This window comes from Falco cherrug, chromosome 14 (assembly GCF_023634085.1).
Source record: "Falco cherrug isolate bFalChe1 chromosome 14, bFalChe1.pri, whole genome shotgun sequence".
Classification (NCBI taxonomy): domain Eukaryota; kingdom Metazoa; phylum Chordata; class Aves; order Falconiformes; family Falconidae; genus Falco; species Falco cherrug.
This window is the reverse complement of record NC_073710.1, coordinates 2,073,404-2,092,706: the sequence shown is the minus strand read 5'-3', so window position 1 is coordinate 2,092,706 and position 19,303 is coordinate 2,073,404. Positions and strand designations below refer to the sequence as shown.

At 60.5% G+C, this 19,303-nt stretch overlaps 2 protein-coding genes across 2 annotated transcripts; both read left to right on the top strand.

Annotated features, from left to right (window-relative positions):
- The first annotated feature begins 116 nt into the window (after positions 1–116).
- On the top strand, positions 117–12,358 carry FA2H (fatty acid 2-hydroxylase). The gene is made up of 7 exons (XM_027816119.2): positions 117–423; positions 6,411–6,506; positions 8,228–8,370; positions 8,480–8,586; positions 9,894–10,066; positions 10,531–10,783; positions 11,460–12,358. The coding sequence occupies exons 1-7, from the start codon at positions 163–165 to the stop codon at positions 11,537–11,539; spliced, it is 1,113 nt and encodes a 370-aa protein (XP_027671920.2). The 5' UTR covers positions 117–162; the 3' UTR covers positions 11,540–12,358.
- Positions 12,359–13,206: 848 nt separating this feature from the next.
- On the top strand, positions 13,207–19,029 carry MLKL (mixed lineage kinase domain like pseudokinase). Its single transcript, XM_005446813.3, has 11 exons — positions 13,207–13,350; positions 14,033–14,583; positions 14,775–14,888; positions 14,992–15,166; positions 15,275–15,372; positions 15,506–15,641; positions 16,163–16,247; positions 16,668–16,816; positions 17,062–17,111; positions 17,584–17,724; positions 18,811–19,029. The coding sequence occupies exons 2-11, from the start codon at positions 14,127–14,129 to the stop codon at positions 18,861–18,863; spliced, it is 1,458 nt and encodes a 485-aa protein (XP_005446870.1). The 5' UTR covers positions 13,207–13,350; positions 14,033–14,126; the 3' UTR covers positions 18,864–19,029.
- The last annotated feature ends 274 nt before the right edge of the window (positions 19,030–19,303 follow it).

The following is a 19,303-nucleotide window of genomic DNA, read 5'->3' as shown; positions in this document are numbered from 1 at the left end:
GCCCCCTCAGCCCAAGCCCCGCCCCCCCGGGCACGGTCCAACGAGCGGCGCGGGGCGGGGCCGGGGGCGGGGCCTGGCGCATATGCATGTATGCAGATGAGCAGGTGCGGGCAGAGCGCGGCGCGCGGGCAGCGGTGCGGGCAGCGCGCGGGCAGCGGGGCCATGGCGGCGCCGCGCTCCTTCAGCGCCGCCGAGGTGCGGGCGCGCTGCGCGCAGGGCGCCTGCCTGGTCTCCTGCCGCCGCCGCCTCTACGACCTGAGCGGCTTCGTGCGGCTGCACCCGGGCGGGGAGCAGCTGCTGCGGCGCCGGGCGGGCACCGACGTGAGCGCGGCGCTGGACGGGCCGCCCCACCGGCACTCGGCCAACGCCCGCCGCTGGCTGGAGCAGTACTACGTGGGGGAGATGGAGCCCGGCGGGGAGCAGGTACTGCGGGCTGCGCCGCCGAGGTGCGGGCTCTACAGGGCGTCCCGGCGCCGCCGAGGTGCGGGCTCTATTGGGAGTCCCGTGTCTGGTACGTACCGAGTCTATAGGGTGTCCTGGGTCCAGGGTGCGCCTATCCCAGGGCTGTGCCATTGCAGGTCCTATAGGGCGTGCTGGAACCAGGGCCTCCCACGTCTGGTACGTACCCAGTCTATAGGGTGTCCTCGATCCAGGGTGCTCCAAGCCCAGGAGGTACAGCGTCTGTAGGGTGCTCCAGGTCTGGGGTGTATGGAGTCTATAGGGTGTCCCAGGTCCCAGCTGTGTGGGATCTGAGCAGTGCAGGATCTATAGAGCACCCCAAGCGCAGGGTACGTAGGGTCCAAGCTGTCTATAGGGTACTGGGGTCTGAGCTGTGCAGGGTGTGAGCCGTACGGGGTCTACAGGGCACCCCAGGTCAGGGCTCTGCAGGGCCTGAGCTCTATGGGGTCTACAGGGCACCCGAGGTCCAGGGTCTACTGGGCATGCCAAGGGTGTGTAGGGTCTGGAATGTATGGGACATGGAGCCTTCGGGGCACATGTAGCGTATAGGAGGGCACCCAGGTCCAAGCCTGAGCTGTGTGGGACATGGGGTGCATTGGGTCTGAGCTGCACAGGACACTCGGGGTCCCGGCTGTGGGGGGCAGGGAGTGTACAGGGGTGTGTGGGGCAGGGGGTGTTTAAGGCAGCGCTCCTGGGTGCGTGGGGCACGCTGGCTCCGAGGACACCTGTGGGGCTGTCAGCACCGTCTGTGGGGCCTGAGGTGCGGGGGATCCCGAGGCACGCAGGGTCCGGGTCTCGGGGCCTGAGACACCCTGCATCCCCGGAGCACAGAGCCTTGTATCGATGGGTCCCACCCCACAGTCGCATCCCAGCCCTGTCACTGGGAGGCAGGGCTGGTGGGTGACCCTGGCATGCCAGCATGGTGAGGAGGTGCTGGTGTCCTTGCCAGGGCTGCGGGCGATGGGGACATGCACCTCAGTGTTGCTTTTAGCTGGGCTGCACGGCACGGGGTGGGTGATGGGGCAAGGCACCCTTCCTGGCACCACCAGCCCTCAGCAGGCACTGGGGTGCTGGGTGCTGACACTTGCCGGTGCTGAGCGGCTGCTGGTGGGGAGAGGAGCCCAGCCACCTCCCTGACTGTCCAGGTATGGGCCAAGGGTGGCTGTGACTCAGCACCGTCCCAACCGTGGCTGCCCAGGTGGAAGGGAAAGCACCCGGCAAAGCACCAGGAACTTCCAGGAGGCAGCGTAGCACGAGGTGCTGCCACCCCAGTTACTGACCGGCACACGGCACTGGCACACGGCACCGGCACGGTGAGGATGGCCAAGCAGCGGGACCAGCCCAGCCCCCTTGGCCAGTCCAGTGGCCGCTTTCCCTTCCGGACATCCCAGCAAGGTCGGTGACCAGTCGGTCCCTCTGGGCTGCTTGTTTGCACTTGCTGTTCTCCCCGTGGCGCAGCCTCGGTCCCGACCGGCAGCAGCACCACAGATGAGGCTTTGTTCAGCCCCAGCACCATGCCTGCTTTTTCCCTGAATCCCAGCGATGGCACCTCCTCTGTTGGGACACTCATTGCCACCGCCCCCTCGCAGGCGTGACGAGCCCAACTGGTTGGGGCGAAGGAAGGTACTGGACAAACGGGTTCTTGCACCGAAGCCTTGGCTGAGGGGAATTGCCACTGTCCCAATGTAAATAGATGGCGTGATAACGCTGGGACGCAGGGAGATCAGATGCTACCTGGCACTAGATAAACCATCCTGCATGTCTGGCGTGCACGCCATGCGTCAGCTGCTCTGCCACACTTGCCACCCCCCAAAAATCCCCTTTGGAGGGAGATGGCGAGAGTCGATGCCCTCAGTGGCACTTGGGTCCTTGCTTTGGCTGTGTTCGGGCAGACGTGCCTCGAGGAGGTGTTGCATTGCCCCCTCTGGCCCCGGACCCCCATGGCTTTGCTGGTGCCTCTCCTTGCCTGTTGGAGGTCCTGGGGCTGCACCATCCCCTTGTCCAGGGATGCAGGAGCCTGTGGTCCCACAGGCATCCAGCACCCCCCTGCTTACACTCAGGGACTCTGAGGGTTTTGGAAAGGAAGGGGGGAAATGCATTAATGCAGGAGAGGCGAAGAGGCAGGTGGGAGCCAGCCTTCATCCCGCCGGCACGCCTCTCCGCGCCCCTTCCCGTGGCTCTGGGGAGCTTGGCTCCATCCTTCAGCCATGGGTCTCTCTTCTGCGTCAGCCGGACCCATTTGGCTAAGGACAAATTAATACCCAGAATTTTTATCTATGTAAACAGAATATATAGGGGAGATCAAAGTGAGAAGCGATAATTACCCAAACTAGACAGTGGATTTTAACAGCCTTGCTAGAGGGAAACTGGATCATCTAATTACTCCACCAATTTAAGCAATGAGAGTCTTTCATCACAGCCTCTTTGGGGTACGTGACGTGGCCGTGAATCACCATAAATCTCCATCCCTCTTGGGACTGCTGTCCTCCCCATCCTCTCACCCATATCGCTGCGTGTCAGGCTTGCCCTGGCTCTCTGTCCCAGCCTCAGCTCACTTGGATGTAGGCACTTGTGCGTTCTCAGGAGGTAGCTAACAAGAAGTGGCTTTTAAAGTATTATCATTTGAACAAGGTAAATTCAACCTCCTTCTAACAGTCCTGCTGTCCCCAGTGCTTCATGGGCTGAGGTGCAGCATCATGGGGCTCCGCCAGCTGCTCCCGGGAACCGTGGTGCCAGTGGGACGGGGATGCTGGGACTGTGCCACCGCAGGTGGGAGCCTCGCTCGGGCTCCCTGTGCCTCGGGGGTTGTCCCCATGCTCCACGCCTGAGCCTGCATTGCCCACGCAATTGTCCCACGTGGACATCAGCAAACGGAGCAGTTTAGGAGCTCGGTGAAGGCGTGGGAGGCTCCAGGGCGATGCAGAGGCACGGCAGGGCTCCCGCTGGGTTTGACTACTGGGCAAAGGGGCATGGGTGGAAAAACTGGGTTGGGGCTGCTGGCAGGGTGGCTGGCAGGCAGCATTGCCCTCCCTGGGCTGAGGACGGGTTTCCAGCTTCTCCTCCTGCTCCGTGCTGGATCACCCCTCCTATCTGTACCTGCTCACGCCGCGGCTGGATTTTAGTTTTCTTTTGACGCCCCAAGCCCCAATGCGGGGCGGCACAGGGGCAGCGTGGCTCTCCAGCTGGCACCTGCTCCCTGCCTGACCTGCACGGGGCAGTGGGATGCTCAGGGGTTGTGCCGGGTCACCCGGTCACTGCGTCGTGTCATGCCCTGGGTGTTCGCCCCGTTGCATCCCAGCAGGAGAGCCGGCACCTCGTCGGGGCGGCCACTTGCCTGGGTGGTGGCGCGGGAAGACGGCGCTTCATAGGCGTTAACTTTCCCTTCGTTACATCAGGCCTCTTGCGCATCCCTGCCAGCAGGACCTGTTTGCTGGGGGATGACTCGGATGCATCAGCATCACCCACGGATGACAGGCAGAACCCAGTGCTTGCGAAGACCCCTTCAGCCTCCTTCAAACCCACATTTTATTTGGAGGAGGAGGAGGATGGGCAGAAGCCCCAGCGCTGGTCTGGGTGCCGGTGGGGCTCGGTCCCCATGGGGTGGCTGCGTGCTTGGGGCAGGCAGGAGCATGTCGCCGCTCTGGGGAATGAGCCAGGGCACGCAGGCATGGCTTCGCATCCCGGTTGCGCCACGGTTGTGGGTCCTTTCAGTGCCAGCCCCGGGGTGAACAAGGGGAGAGCCTTCCTCCTGCTCCCTGCCTGAGGAGGAGGAGGTGACTCAGGCGAGGCTGGGCGCTGGAAGGGAGCTGCAATAGCACGCAGGGCGATGGCATCTCGCTGGTGGCACCCATCCTCCTCAGCCAGGGTGCTGCCAGCGAGGTGGGGTCCAAGCCGCTGTCCGCCTCCCTGACCCGGGAGATTGGGGAAGCCTCCAACCATGACGTGGTGCTCGGGTGTCTGTGGGCAGGGGAGCCGGAGGCACGTGGATGTTTCGGAAGAGGGAACAGAGGTGCTGGGGTGTTGCGTCAGCCCCGCTTTCTTAAGCATCCTTCCCGCTGCTGGTAATGCTGTGGTACAGGCATTGAGGCGGAGACCACGGGCTCGTTTCTTGGGGGATGGAGAACCTGCCTGTCTCTCTTAAAGGCAAATATTCTTCCAAAGTGCCTGTGGGGAGGAAGCAAAACTATAACTTGACCATTCTTGGCTGGACTTCAGGGCATCCCCCCTCTCCCAGGGTTTCAGGATGTCTTGCTGAAGGATGGAGAGCGCAAAGCTGAAAATCGTGGTGGGACCCTCACAGAGGGAGGTGTGGTGGTCCATGGAATCAGCTTGCACCGGTGCTCTGCCTGAAAAAAAATTGATGCCTGCTCAAGTCCAGCCTGGCTGGAAATATCCCTTGCCCTGCCCGCACCCCCGGGGCGAGGGGGTGCCTTGGGGCTGGGTAGCTCAGCCCCTGTACCAGTGGGATGAGGCTTGAAATCTGGCTAGCCTGGGAAAGGGGGTGGGAGCCTGGCCGGGCAAGGAGTGCCTGCTGTCAGCAAACAGCACCTGGGCCCTGCCGCCGCGTTGCCAGCACAGCACGGAGTAAAGTCCTGCCCGCCCCGGTGAGGTGACGCTGGTCCTCCTGCATCCCGGCTCTTCCTGCAGCTGCCAGGTTTATTCCCACAGGGATGCGATGCCCTCGCATCCCTCAAGGGAGTTGCATCCCTCTTGGAGCAGCAGGGAGAGCATCCATCGAGGAACCCCATTTGCACCACAGCTGCTGGGAGAAAACCTGTCCTTGCTGGGAGCAGTGGGGCTGGGAACCCCAGTGGGCATTGGTGCGCTGGGGCTGCCGCGCCGTGCCCTGCTGCCGGGTTAATGGGTAACTCAAGGTGACAAAGCGGAGAAAAGGCATGTTTGGCACGTCCTGCCTGGGGAACTGGCCGGCTGCCGGTGCTGCTGCTGGGGGGCACGGCCAGCTCAGGGCTTGCATGGGCACGCTGCGGCCTCACCAAGCCCCCCGCCAGCGGCAGGGCCGGCGCCGGTGCTGGCAGGGCCGCGGGAAGGAGGCTGGTGCTGGCAGCTGGTGGTGTGGTTGCTTCCAAGCATCAGACGAGGCAGGTTTCTCCTGTTTCTCAGCCAGCCCTGGCAGCGGGACTGCAGCCTGGGCTTCATTCTGCCGCCACTGCACCGCCCGGTCCCCGGGCCTCAGCGTGCCCTTTCTAGCCAAAACCAAGAGCCCACCCCATCTTGCGTAGCCTGTGGCGAAGGTGCCTGGCCCAGCGCCGCCCCACAAAGGACACTTTGCCTTCTTCCCGAGGTGGCCTTCCTCCTGCTGCGTTTTTTCCCCATGCCCAGAGCCAGGGTGGTGGCACTGGCTGTGCCATGGTCCCCAGCTTGTCCCCAGCTTCCTCGGGGACCGAACCGCTGAGTGGGGCTCTCACTGGGGGGGGGGATGGGATGGGGAGGAGAGAGCCCGGTGCCGACATGGTGAGCACCAACCCGCCGATGCCTTTGCTGGCTCAGGCTGGTGCTCACCGTGTCGCTGGCCTGCAGGAGGGCGAGCTGTGCTGCGGCACTGCCTGCTTGCAAGGGGAGATGCCAGCCAATGGCCCAGGAGCCTCCGCTTCGCAGCATCGAAGCAGTGGCACCCAGAGCCCTCCCAGCAGCGTGCTGGGGTGGCCCGAACACTGGGCGTGGGGGAGGCTTCCAAAGAGACCTGAGCGTGTGATGCTCGGTGCGCAGTTGGAAGCGCAGCGCAGCTCGTTGGTGGCCGCATCCCTTGGGAACCTGCTCTGCAGGAACTGACTGACTTAAATTCATCAAATTTTTTCCCTTATTTATTTAGCAGGCGGGTGTGAGTGAGCTCTGCTTATGCACCTGGGTGACATGGCCGTCACCCATGTCACCCATGTCCCAACCACGTCTGCCACCGATGCTTCACCACAGGGCTTGCCTTCTTTTTTCAGAGTCTCCCTGAGTCAGTGGATGAGAAGGCAGTGGATGCTGCAGCCCAGAGCCCAGCACGGATGGATCCCCGCTATAAAACAGTGGATGTGGAGACGGTAAGAGCTGGGGGTTCCTCTGGCACGCTGTTTGCCGGAGCGCCCCCAGGGCAGACGGGGTCTCCCCGTCCCTGTGTGAGCGCTGGCTTCCTGCTGACCCCCGGGATGGGAGGGATGCTGGGAGGGAGCCGAGCTCTTCTGGATGCTTCTGCCCTTTCTCCTGGCACTGGCACATCGCTTGCGCTTTATTGCCCAGGTGCAGCCAAGCTGGGAGGCTGCTGCTGCGGCCGCGTGGGCAGGGATGGCTTTCTCTGGCAGTGGCTGTGCCCTTCGAGTGGGACGTGCTGCCAAGCCACACCTCGCTTTATTTCTTTTTCTTGCTTGCTTTATTTATTTATTTTCACTTTTTCCTCTTGACTGAGTACTGGAGTGCTAAGGGATCCCCTGGTCCAGGCAGGGTGATCCCTACGTGCACAGGGTGCGCCCTGCCAGCTTCTCTCTGAGTGTGCCATGGGAGTGGGGATTTGTCCCCATGGTGCCTTCGGATGTCCCTTCCTTCTGTGGCACTATCTGGCTGCCCTGGCTTGGCGGTGAGCGTGCTTTTATCTTGGAAAGGGATTGAGAGCTTTTGGAGCAGGAGAGCACCTTCACCCCCCCCCGCCCCCATCTTAATATTTTGCTGCTGAACACCTTGAAAAGTGATTCTGCCATCCCAAAGTGGCCTTTCTGCTCCAACTTTTTCTGTACCTCCCTGGCAGAGGGTGTCTCCATCCCCACCCCTCGCACCCGCTGCGGGCTGGGGTCGTTTCCCCTCCTGCGTGATCGCATCCATCCCTGCCTGCAGACCCAGAAATGCCCACGGCCGCCTCAGCTCCTTGCCCTGAAACACGCTGAGCTGAGCCATCCCCGCTACCACCGGTGGCACAGCCCCGGTGCTGGTCGCCGTGCCGGCATGGCACAGGCTGGCCGATGGAGAGCTGCCAGGTCTGGGGCTCGGCTGGGCAAGCGCAGTTTCTGTCCCAGGGCAGGGGTGTGACTGAGAAACCACCTTATCTGGCCAGGCCAGCAGAAGATGCGTCCAGAGATGCTGAGTGATGGCAGAGGCGGCGCTGCTGGTCGTGTCCCTCTGGTTTTGTCCCATGCACGCGCACACCTGCACAAGTCCCTTCTTGCTCTTGCAGCCACGCAGCTGCGGGAGGAGCGACAGCGACGGGTGTTTGCGTTCCCATCCCGTATCCCTGCTCTCCATCTCTTTCTGCTTCACCCCTCGCTGCCAGAGCACTCCAATGGCTGCGGCCACCCCATGCGTCCTCTCTGCAAGAAGAAAAGCCCTTGGCCAAGGCAATGCCACGGGGATGGGCTCAATGTCCTGCTGGTGGCTTGCTGGCACGGCTAGCAAGCGGGCAGTATCGCTGCTTGCTATCTAATCTTGGCAGCTCCCGGGGAGGGGGGGAAAGAGCCTCGGTTATCAGGGCCTGATGCTGAGCCAGGTCCGGGTACGGCCGCCTTCACCTTGAACCGCCAGCAGGTACCTGCTGGCACAGGGGTGAGCTCAGCCCTGCGTTCCTGGGTAGATGGGGCTGCTGCGTGCCTGGCTCTGCTTGCCTGCGCTGTGCTGCTGCTTGTGGGAGCTCAGGGCTGCTTGGAGCAAGAAGCAGCTGCTTGTGGGGCGTGGGAAGGGGCTTGCAGCCCAAAATCCCGCAGCTCCAGTGCAGCTTTGTGCCTGGTACCGGGCCGGAGTGTGGGTCCCGCGGGGGTACAACCGCTGTCTGCTCCCTCAGGACCTGGTGGACTGGCAGAAGCCCTTGCTGTGGCAAGTGGGCTACCTGGGGGAGAAGTACGACGAGTGGGTGCATCAGCCTGTGGATCGGCCCATCCGCCTCTTCCACTCGGATTTTCTCGAGTCCCTCTCCAAAACAGCGTGGTGAGCCCCCAGGGTCTGCGCCGTGCCCTGGCCGGTGCCTCCGTGGGGAGGGGGGGACGGCTTGCCGACCCATGGGACGCTCCCCCTGACATCTCCCTCTACCCCGCAGGTACGTGGTGTTCATAGTGTGGGCTCCCGTGGTGCTCTATCTCAGCTGGGTCAGCTACACGTCCCTCGCCCAGGGCAACACCAGACTCTTCTCCTCCTTCACCACAGGTACGAGCAGTGGCAAAGCCTTTGGGCTGGGCTTGCTGCCCCCGCTCCAGGCCCAGGGGCAGGACACCTGCAGGGAGACCTCTGTATCCCTTCCGCATCCCTCCTTCCGTGCACGCTCACCACGAGCCGCATGCAAGAGCAGCGGGTGAGCCCCCATCCCCACAGCCACCGGCATGTCCCCTGCACGAAGCCGCCTGAGCTCGCCCACCTCTGTGTGCTGAGCTCGCCCACCGACTCTGTCCCCCCGGGGGGATCGATAGGAGCACGGAGGCCTCTGGCCCGGGCTGCAGCTCACTCCCTCTTGTCTCCCTTCCCTCCATCCCCAAACCCCAGCCCTGTGGCGCTGCACCCCCCGCCGACGCCCACCCTGGGCCATGGCTGAATGCCGCCGCAGCGGGTGAACAAACCCGGCTCTCAGCACCGCCAGCATCGCACAGTGCGGGGCTTGTTTGCCCGAAGCGCCTGCCCTTGAATCTCCCACTGTCTGCTCCCCCGGGAATAACAAGCATGGCCTGGGCAGGCTGTCTTCTTTGTTGTGCTGCTTTTTTTTTTTTTTTTTTTTTTTTTTTTCTGGGCTCCCCATTTTTTTTTTTTTTTCCGCAAGGTGCCACCCGGTGCCAGCGGTGCCCGGCTGCAGGGTGGAGTGCCCGCTGCGCTGGCACCACCCTCTGCTCCTCATGGCTTTTGGCACCTCGTTGCCAAGGGGCTGTTTATTGATTGATTGATTTCCCAAAAATTAACAGGTTGGGGGGCGGGGAGCGGTTTGAATTGTGCTAGTGAGGAGATGGGGCTGGCAGTCGGCCCTGGAAGGAGGAGGTGGCTGAAAAATGCTCTGCGGGGGAAAGTGCCCAAGAAACCTATTTTTTTTTTTTCTCAAAATTAAAAAAAAAAAGAAACCCCACTGCCAGCACCACTGTTTGACTGTCACAAGTGCTGCCTGCACAGATAAGGCCCCTCCTGCCCCGCTCTGGTGAGCAAAGCCCTGTAAGGACAGGGCTGTCACTGGGGTGCCCATCTGAGCCCCTGTTGGCACCTGGGATGCAGGGGACCCCTCTCACCGGCTCCTTGCAGCAGTGAGAAGCCAACCCTTTTGCTAAAGAGTGTGACTTAATGGGAATCAAAGGAAAATATGTCTTGGAGCGGTGCTCGGCTAGGTGGCTCCCTGGGGAAGCTTGGGGCAGGAGGTGGATGAGAGGTGAGAGGGAGGGAGAGCCCAGTTTCACCCAGGTGCCAACGGGAGGATGGCGATGAGTAAGAGCCCCCGCATGCCACCTGCCCCGCTGACTGCTGCATGTCTCCTTGTGTAGAGTACTCCATCCCCGTCCACAAATACTTCTTCCCCTTCATCTTCCTCCTGGGGATGTTCCTGTGGTCCCTGCTAGAGTACCTCATCCATCGCTTTGTCTTCCACATGAAGCCACCCGCTAGTAACTACTATCTCATCACCCTGCATTTCTTGCTGCATGGGCAGCATCACAAGGTGAGTCGCAGCTGCCGCCCCCGCCGGCGCCCGCCGGGCCGTGGGAACGGTGGCCTTTGCTCAGGTGGAGCCTGTTTGTGCGTGTTCAACGTGACTCGTGGCATCTTCGCCCCGAGCGGGGCCCTTACCTAATACCGGCGAGGGCTGCAAGACGGGCTCGGAGGAGCTGGAGTTAAATCTGCAAGCTCCGGTTGGGCAAGGGGGAAGACCAAAAGAGCTATGGGCTCCCTCTAGCTTCGCTGGAGGAAGTGTCCCCGTGGAGCTCGGGGACCTGCCAGCCAAAGCCACTGGCTGCCCGGCCACCCCTTGCTGCTCCGGGTACATCTTTTGGGGAGGGTTCCTGGGGGCTGCTCTGGTGATGGCTTTCTCCCGAACGGGCACCCCCCCAGCGCTTGGTGGGGATGCGCTGGCGGACGTGTGGTGAGCTAGGAGCTGCCTGTCCCACTGTCCTCCTCTGCTTCCAGTCTCCCTTCGACAGCTCCCGCCTGGTCTTCCCTCCCGTGCCAGCCTCGCTGGTGATCGGCTTCTTCTACGGCGTCCTGCGGCTCCTGCTGCCCGAGGTGCTGGGGCTCTCGGTGTTCGTCGGGGGGCTCTGCGGCTACATCATCTACGACATGATGCACTATTACCTCCACTACGGCTCACCGAAAAAAGGCACCTACCTGTACGGTCTGAAGGCTTACCATGTCAAGCACCACTTTGAACACCAAAAAGCAGGTAGCGCTGCGTTCCCTGTGTGTGCCACTGGTGGCAAAGGCTGTCGAAGCCTGGCCTGCCTGCCTGTGTGCAGCCGATGCTCGGAAATATTTGCTGTTTGGGATGTGGGATGGGGAAACCTGAGCAGCACGCCAACGGGGAAGCAGCGTGCGAGGTGCTGCAGCCCCATGGGACCCATTTCCCAGCCCCTGGGTTGAGGACGGGGAGCCGGCTCAGCGGTGGAGGCAGCGGGATGTCTCGCCGGCGGGCACCGATGCCGCCCAGGGATGCCGGGGCGGAGGCAGAGCCCCTGTGGCGCAGGGCTGTGGGTGCCCATCCCTGCCCAGCGCAGCATCTCCTCCCGCCGGGAGGTGTTGGCGGGCGCAGGGTGAGGCCCCAGGCTTCCCCGGGTCCGCCCCGCACCTTCAGCAGCCCGGCACTTGCTCAACCTGCCCTTTGCCCGGTTTCCTAGGAGAAAACGCCCCATCCAGATAAGCTATCATCCGTGGGGCCGGTACCGTGGCCCAGCCAGCTCCTTCTGTTCCCTCTGCTCTTCCTCTTTGCCCTTGTCTTGCCTTCACCCCTCCCCGAAACGCAGGCGCTCCTCCCTCGCCAGTTAGCGCGGAGCGAGCTGTGCCCTGTCCCCATCCTGGTGATGGTGGCACTGTGGGCTGAGCTCTCTCTCCCCTGCCCACAGGCTTTGGCATCAGCACCCGCTTCTGGGATCATCCCTTCCGGACGCTCATCCCCGAGGAAACCTTCGAGAAAGAGGACTGATGGCCCCAGCACAGCACCCAGCCACCAGCTCCGTCCCTCCTGGGCTGGGGCTGGCATCCCTCCCAGTCCCGCGGTGAGGCCGGCTGGCCCCTGTCCCCTTGCCGGGGGCTGTGCCACAGCAGTGGCCTCACGCCGGAGCATCCCCGTGGTGCGCTGTGGTCCACTTGTGGCACTGCCAAGGGTGACAGGGGGTGAGGATGTGGGGAAAGGGAAGGAGGAGGTTGCGAGGCTTCCTGGGGGGCTCCTGCCCCTTCCTTGCCGCCCTCCCACTCCAGGCCACGGATGCACGGGCAGATCTGCTGCCCGAGAGATGAAGTGCCTGATGCTGCCCTCCCTCCTCCGCCCTGACACCTTGCCGGAGCCCCCCCCCCCGCCGCCCCGAGCCTGTCCCCTCCCAGGGTGCCCTCTCCCCACGGCACCCAGCACGCTGCAGTTAACCCCATCGCCTAACTCGTGCCAAGGGGCTCCCGTATCCTGGGTCCTTCTCCTGGCCTGGTCTCAGCACAGGGTTTTCCTGGCCTCTCGCCCATTGCAGGGAATCCCCCAGGTCTGGATTTTGCCTGGTTCTAACCAGTGCACACCATCTCTCTGCCAAATTTATCAAGTTTGTTTTTTGTAGACATTGGCTACCTGAAACTCAAACTCCAATGAACAGAATTGCTACGAGATGCCTTTGTTGCTGATCCTGTGATTTATTTTTTTTTTTCTAATGTTTACTGCAGATATTTAAAGGTTTGGAATAAAGTTATATGTAAAACTGTAGACACTACAATTGTAAATACACTGTATATTTTGAAAAATAAAGCCTTTTAAAAAGGATCTGACAAACGTATCCCTCGGGGCTGCTCCTGCCTTCTTCCACCCTTGGTGCACCCTTTCCCAGGGGCCAATGCCCCTCACCGTCGCTTTTCCTGGCTCCCCGTGCTGCTGAGAGTGGTGCCCTTGGTGACGGTGAGGGAGATGCTCTTTGCCGGGGGGAGCTCAGCAAACCTGAGTGACCCCGAGCTCTCGGTAAGCGGAAACTGGCTGAAGCTGCCACTCACTTCTCTGAAGTTGGGCAACAGCATCATGTACTGCCCGGTGTTTCCCAAAACCAGCCTGCCCCTCTGACGAAGCCACCCGTAAAATTTCCTGTGCACCCCGCAGAGGTCAAGCACCACTTCCAGCACTGGTGGCCTCAGCCTGCTTCCTTTGGGGCTGGGGGGTCCCGGCTGCGGGGATGGGGAGGGCAGCGGAAGGTCCCGAAGGACCGGGGTCCCTCGTACAGTCCTGGGGGGTCCTGCTGCCCCGTGTGGGAAGCCCAGCTGGGCACAGAGCTGACGCCGAGGGTGTTTCAGCACCCTGGGCAAGCCTTGCTGCGGTTTGTGGTGCAGTAGAGGGGGTTGGGGTGCTACAAACAGCAGCAAGTGTCAACATGGGGGGCACAGCCTACCCCATCCCCTTCTTCCTGATGTGCTTCCCACAGGCAATCCCTTCTTCCAGCAGGCAAAACCCAGTCCGGGGGGATGCAGCCTGCCTGGCCCCTTCCTCCTCTGCCTCGGTCAGCTTTCCGAGAACGGGGAGCGGGGGTGATGTGGGAAGTCACCGCGTGTTGCACAACGGCCCTTCCGCTGCCTGGGGGGAGCACCCTATAAATCCGCGCTCGCCCCACTGCACCTCTCCATCAGTGGAGGCAGCCGGGGCGCAGGTGAGCAAAGCGGGGCCGGGTGAACCCTACTGGTTTCTCGTAGCGAACGGCCGAGCTTCTTCCTTCGAGGCCACGCTGGAGAGAGCCTGAAGAGGACAGGCGGGTGGCTGCAGCTCCTTCCTGGGTGCGTTTCTCTCTCGTTTCCACCGGCAGAACCCGGTGCCCCTCTCTGAGCACTGGCTGCACCGATAGTGTGGGTGGCTGCTGCTGACCGCCCTGCAGCAGGGGCGGGTTTCTGGCCCTGCTGCCTGGATGCAGCCTGGGGAGCAGGGACCGGCCCTGCGGGGATGCTGAGCACATAAAAAAAGTTTGATTTAAAATTTTTAATTGGGCAGTACAGGGCTATGGGGAGTATGTGTGAAGTCAGGGATGCTGGGGCTGTGAAGGCGTGAAAGCTTTTGTTGGATGGGTGACAGCAGAGAGAGACACTGGCTAGAAATGAAAAACTTTATGGTCAAAGGTGTAGGGTCTGCAGGCAGGACCCCGGGGGCGCACGTAGCTGGTGCCAGGGGGTGCTGTCCCGGGGATGTTCCTTGGGTTATTGCTGACCCTGCCCGTCTGCGTGTAAGCTCTCCAGGCATGGCTAACACTCTAATTCACACGAATCAAGCCAAAACATCTCTTGCTGATGTGAGGTGGTTTGTGCCGATACTGCTGCCACCGATGTCTCTGTTTGCTTGTGCCTGCTCTGGTCTGCACCAGCAGCCACGGTGCCAGGCACAGCAGGGAAAGCAAAGCATCCGGGGGAGGTATAAGGGGCTATAGGGGACCTGGAGAGCAGGTGCCATGTGGAGGCTGTTCCTTAGGGTGGAAAAGCTCCAGCTGGTTGATCTCCAAGCGGTGCCTGAGGTTCACCTTCACCAGCCCACACCCCCAGGGGCCAAGCCCTTTGCTGCAAGCATGGACATCGTGGAGAGGGTCTTCTCCGTGGCCCAGGCCATCCACGCCCAATTCGAGCAGGTGAAGTGCTGTAAGCACCAGTGCCAGCGTCTCGTGGAGCGCATCCAGATCCTGCTGGAGCCCGTGAGGATCCTCCAGGCTCAGCCGCGAAAGCACATTTCCCACCACGAAGAGGAACTGCTGAAGAAGCTGCTCCGGGTGCTGGGGGAAGCCCAGAAACTCGTGATCAAATACAGCCAGGCCAGCTGGATCCAGAAGTTCCTGAGAGCTCACAGCGCTGGCGAAGAGTTCGTCTGGGTGAACGAGAGCCTGGAGGACATCGCCCAGGGGCTCTCACTCCTGCTGCAGGCAGAGCAGAAGCAGGCTTTCCTGGAGTCTTTCCAGCCAAAGACATGTCGCAGGCAGGATGCCGAGGACCTGAGGGATGACAGGGCTTTCTTGGACCAGGTGATCGCAAGTAAGTGTGCATTTAACAAACCCGCTTTTCCTGAGACAGTCGCTGGCACCTCTCCTCAGCTGCTGCCCAGCTTCGCCTTGGTGGCCGTGGCCAAGGAGAGCCAAAGGGGCATTTAAACCTTGAGAAAAACTAACCTCACCAGCCCTGCATGTTCATCCGGCGGCCCCACCTCTGTGCATGTCTCTTCCCAGGTACTGAGGAGCCTGAAGATGCCCCCGGGGAGATCTACATCAACAGGCAATGTATGGAGAGCAAGGTAGACTGGATGCAACACGAGCTGAACAAAATCGTGCGTGTGATGGAGTGTAAGTTGGCATCACATCTCTAGGCACCCTGAGCACTGTGTCCTTTCGCCCCGAGCCCTGACTAACGTGTCCGTTGTTCCCTCCTGGTGCATGGCGGGAGCAGGCTTGAAGAAGGTCAATGTTGATAAAAGAGAAGACATCACCGAGATCGAGCCACACCAGCTCACCTTCTACAGGCACCTGCAGGACACTGACAGCTACGACCTCTACGAGGGCGAGTACCTCAAGTACCCCGTTGCCATCAAAACCTTCAAGAGGCCGCTGACCACCGACTCGGCGTGAGTTGTTCTGGGTGGGAGCAACATGGGGCAGCTGGGACAGGAAGGTGGCACAGCGCCATGCCGTGCCTTGCTCCCGGTGTCTCACTGTGCTGTCCCTTTCTGCAGCAAGGTCAGAGACATCTTCGAGAAGGAGATTCAGACCCTGAAGAAGTTTGAGTCTCCAAACATCCTGCGCATGTACGGGATCTGCATTGAGGAGAAAGGTAAGGGGTGTCACATTAATGTCACCCTTTCCCTCCCCTGCCTGTCCCCGGTGCTAGCTGGTGGCAAACGGTTTGTCATGGTCCCCTCCTGAGAGGTGGCACAAGGCAGCGTGCTCAACATTTTGCTTTGCAGATGGGAGCCCCTGCTTCTCCATCATCATGGAGTACTGTAAGCACGGGACGCTGCGGGATGTGCTGACCAAGCACCGGCATCTCTCCTGGGATATCCGCATTCGGATGGCCCTGGGAGCCGCCCGAGGCCTGTACAGGTGAGCTCCCCCATAAATCAGTGGGTCCAACCCACAGTCCACAAGCCACACTCTGCTTCCTGCTCTCTCCCAGTAAGTGGTGGGATCCCGCTAGACATTGTTTCCACCACCTTGGGACACTGGGGTGGGAGGCTGGCGAAGGGGTATGGGGTGGGTTTGGATGCAGTAGTACCCATGTCCCTCGATCACTGGCCCCTGCTTCTGGCCTCAAGCCTGCAAAGGTCTGGAAGGGAGAAAACCCCTTCCCTGCACCCGCAGGGCAGTGTCGGGAGCACCCTACGGCACAGCCAGCTCTCCTTACGGGCCCTGCTCACCCGCAAGTCTCATTATTTTGCCCAAAGTGGCTCTTCCAGCACCCGCTGGAAGGGTTGGCTTGGCAGGGTTGGTCCACCAAGACAGGCAGAGGGCTTCTGGCTGCTCTGGGTGCCTGGTACTCCGTCCCCTGCACAGCAGGAGGGAGCCCTGGCACGGGGATGGATCCACCACCAACCTGTGTTACCCTCGGTTCTATACGGCTGCAGGTTACACCAGACGGGGGAGAAGTCCCGGCTCCACGGCTGCATCTGCAGTAGCAAGTTCCTGGTGGCCGGGGATTACTGCGTGAAGGTAAGGACAGTGCTAGGAGAAGCCTTTGGGAGTTTTGCATGTTTTTGTGGATGTCTACCCCCACCAACACCAAAGCTGATCTGGATCTGATGATCTGGAATAAAACCTGGAGTAGAGCCATCTCCCCTGTCACCTTAGACACTTAGTTCATCATTATCTCTGTTTTATCAGCAGCAAAGCGAGCATTTCTGAGCCATCCACCCTGGGATGAGCTGAAGCTAGGGCAATTCGCTTGCCTCCACCTGTGGTTCCACTTGCACAAAGAGCCACGTGCCGGGCAGCACACGTGGCTGCATGCCAGCCTTTGCTGCCCAGGGCACCTCGCTCCGTTTTCTCCGTCTCAGGGCAGGCCCCAGCCATGCCACGAGTTTCTGCAGGCTGCATTTGCACCGCTTCTCCCTTTCTCGTTCTCTCAATCAGCTGTCGGGGTTTGAGCTGTGTGAAACAGAGTCATCCATCAAGAGGAGAGTCAAGAAGAACTGGAAACAAGTCTCTATGTTGGCTTACATTGCTCCTGAGAACCTGAAAGACATCAACTACCCCTACAAGAGGCCCTGTGAAATATACAGGTGTGTGTGTGTCCCTCCCAGGCAAGGGACCCGTAAGTGGGCAGATGGCTGGCAGAGTAGCTGCTGAGCTATGGAAGGAGGCCAGGTTTAACGGGACACATAAGCAGCCGCTTGCGGTTGGCGTAGCCCGGCAGCCCCCTCCGTTGGAAGGGAGGACAGCACAGAACCATAGAGTCAGGTTGGAAAAAACCTTTAAGATCATCGTGGTGGGGTGAGTGCTGAGGCTCTTGCTTCTCTCCTTCCAGCTTCGGGATCGTGCTGGTGGAGATTGCAACCTCCAAAATCCCGTTTGAAGGTGAGACAGAAGTATTTGGTCCCTTGTGTAAAAGCCCCACGACCCAGTGTGGCTCCTGTCTGGCACTGGCTGCTCTCTGCTCCTTCCCGGAGCATCCCCCAGCATGTGAGTCCCAGTGGCAGTGCCTGGCATGCCTGGTTCTGCCCAACAGCTTTGAGTTTCTCCTGGGACTCCAAAACAGTAAAGTATTACAGCAACATGCTTAAGCCACAAACATGCAAGTAATTTTTGTCTCTATTTGATGTCCCTGTGCACTGAAGCATAAACACACCTTGCTCCACTGGAGCCCAGCGATGTCGGGGCAAATATGGGGGGGTTCGTCGCGGGCACAGTTCGGGTGGCTTCTCTGCTGGCTTCCCCATGCCACAGGCTGCAGGAAGGCTCCTGGCCCTGCGCTGGGTTTCCTCGCCAGCACCCTCCTGTGGCAGCAGAGCTCCGTCCCGATACCCCTGTTTGCACGCCCGTTGTCTAGGCTGTACTACCCAGGAGATCATAGAGAAAATCTGCAACCACCACTACCAGGACCCTGTTGGGGAAGATTGTCCTGAGGATCTGCGGAAAGTCATTGACCAGTGCCGGGCCTTTGACCCCTCCCAACGCCCTTCTGCTGAGGGTAAGTGTCTGGGACACCTGGTCCACAGCCCTTTTTCAGCCCTCAATCATCTGCTTTGGCAGGCAGTTTGTCCCTTATTTTGCCTATGAATTTGTCTGGCTTTGTGTTTTGGGATCCCTCCTTGACCTACCTTCTTATGCTAACCCCCAGTACTAGCCCTCTCTTTCCCCTCACTGCTCTCATCACACGATGAGGTTCATGGAGGTAATGTTTACCCATGTCATGACAATAATCACCAGGCTGTTCATTTGGCACCACATAAGAGCAAGCTTTTTCTCTCAGAGAAGTGCCGAGCTGGGAGCAGGGATGTGGGGGTTAATCCCCACTCATGTCCTGCAGGTCCCACAAGCTGGAGGAGCAGCCCACAACATGGCACAGGAACATTTCCTGCCTTGGGCTTTCAGCAATAAATTGCAATCTCGGGAGCTGCTCCACGGCAGGGAAGATTTCACACAAAGCTGGTCTGGGTCTGATCAGATACATAATTGGCCTCCAACAGAAGATTTAACAGAAAGAGCAGGAAAAGACAGAGGAACCTTGCCGGTGTGCTTGAAGGCACAGAGGTCGCACCCTTCCTTCAGTTCATCTCCAACGGATAGAAAGCTTTCTTCAGTCTCATCTGCTTCATCCTATAGGGCCAGTTTTCATATAAGAGATGTGGAAAATATGTGTAAGAAACTACTGTGTGCCACGCTTTCTGTGCCCCCATCTCCCAACAGCAGCTCCCTCAGCAGACCCTGCCCAGGAATGGCCCCCACTGAAATGAAAACATCAAAAAATCATCAGAGATGCTAGCAAAGCTGCAGTGAGGACACAACATGTCTTTATTGCTCTAGTTCAACACCCAGCCATGCCTACATGGTGCTGAGCTGGAAGGACATCTTCTTGTGGCTCTTTCCAACCATCTCTCCTTATAACTGGCTGCTTCTCTTTGGGCTGTGTTTACCTGTGTCTGCTCAGGGCTGTCCCCTGCTAAGGGCTGCCAAGCTGTTATCAGTGAGGGAGAGCTATCTTCTCATCTGGGGAAAAACCAGAGCAGCCTATTGCACATGTTGTTCTGATTAACGCTGTCCTTGTGTTTTGCAGAGATTGTGGACGCACTGGCTGACCTGGAGAAAAGCAGAAACCAAGGAAGTTAACAGCAAAACCAGGGCTGGGTGACCAAAAGCAGCTGAGCACCTTGGAAAGCAAGCCGTGGGAAAGCAGCAGGCCTTCCTCACACCAGCGAGCCCTTCCCTGCCTCGCAGAGACTGACCGTTCAATAACCCGTGTTTGTTTCTCAGCTCCGAGCCCCTCACCTCTCCCAGGGGCCGTGCCTGGGATCTCCTCAGAGGCAGCCAGGGCACCCCATCTCAGGCCCTGCCCCCGAGGGGCCGCCCCCAGGGAGCTCCAGGGGAGGCCGGCAGGAACCCCGGTTGCTAGGGGGATCAAGAGGGACGGGACACGGCCAGCGTCCCCTCAGGCCTGCCGCTGCCCGCGGGCTGCTGGGGCCGGGCTCCCTCAACGCTCCCTCGGGGCCCTGCAGGCCCCGCCGCCATGGTAGGGCCCCGCCGCCATGGTAGGGCCCCGCCGCCATGGT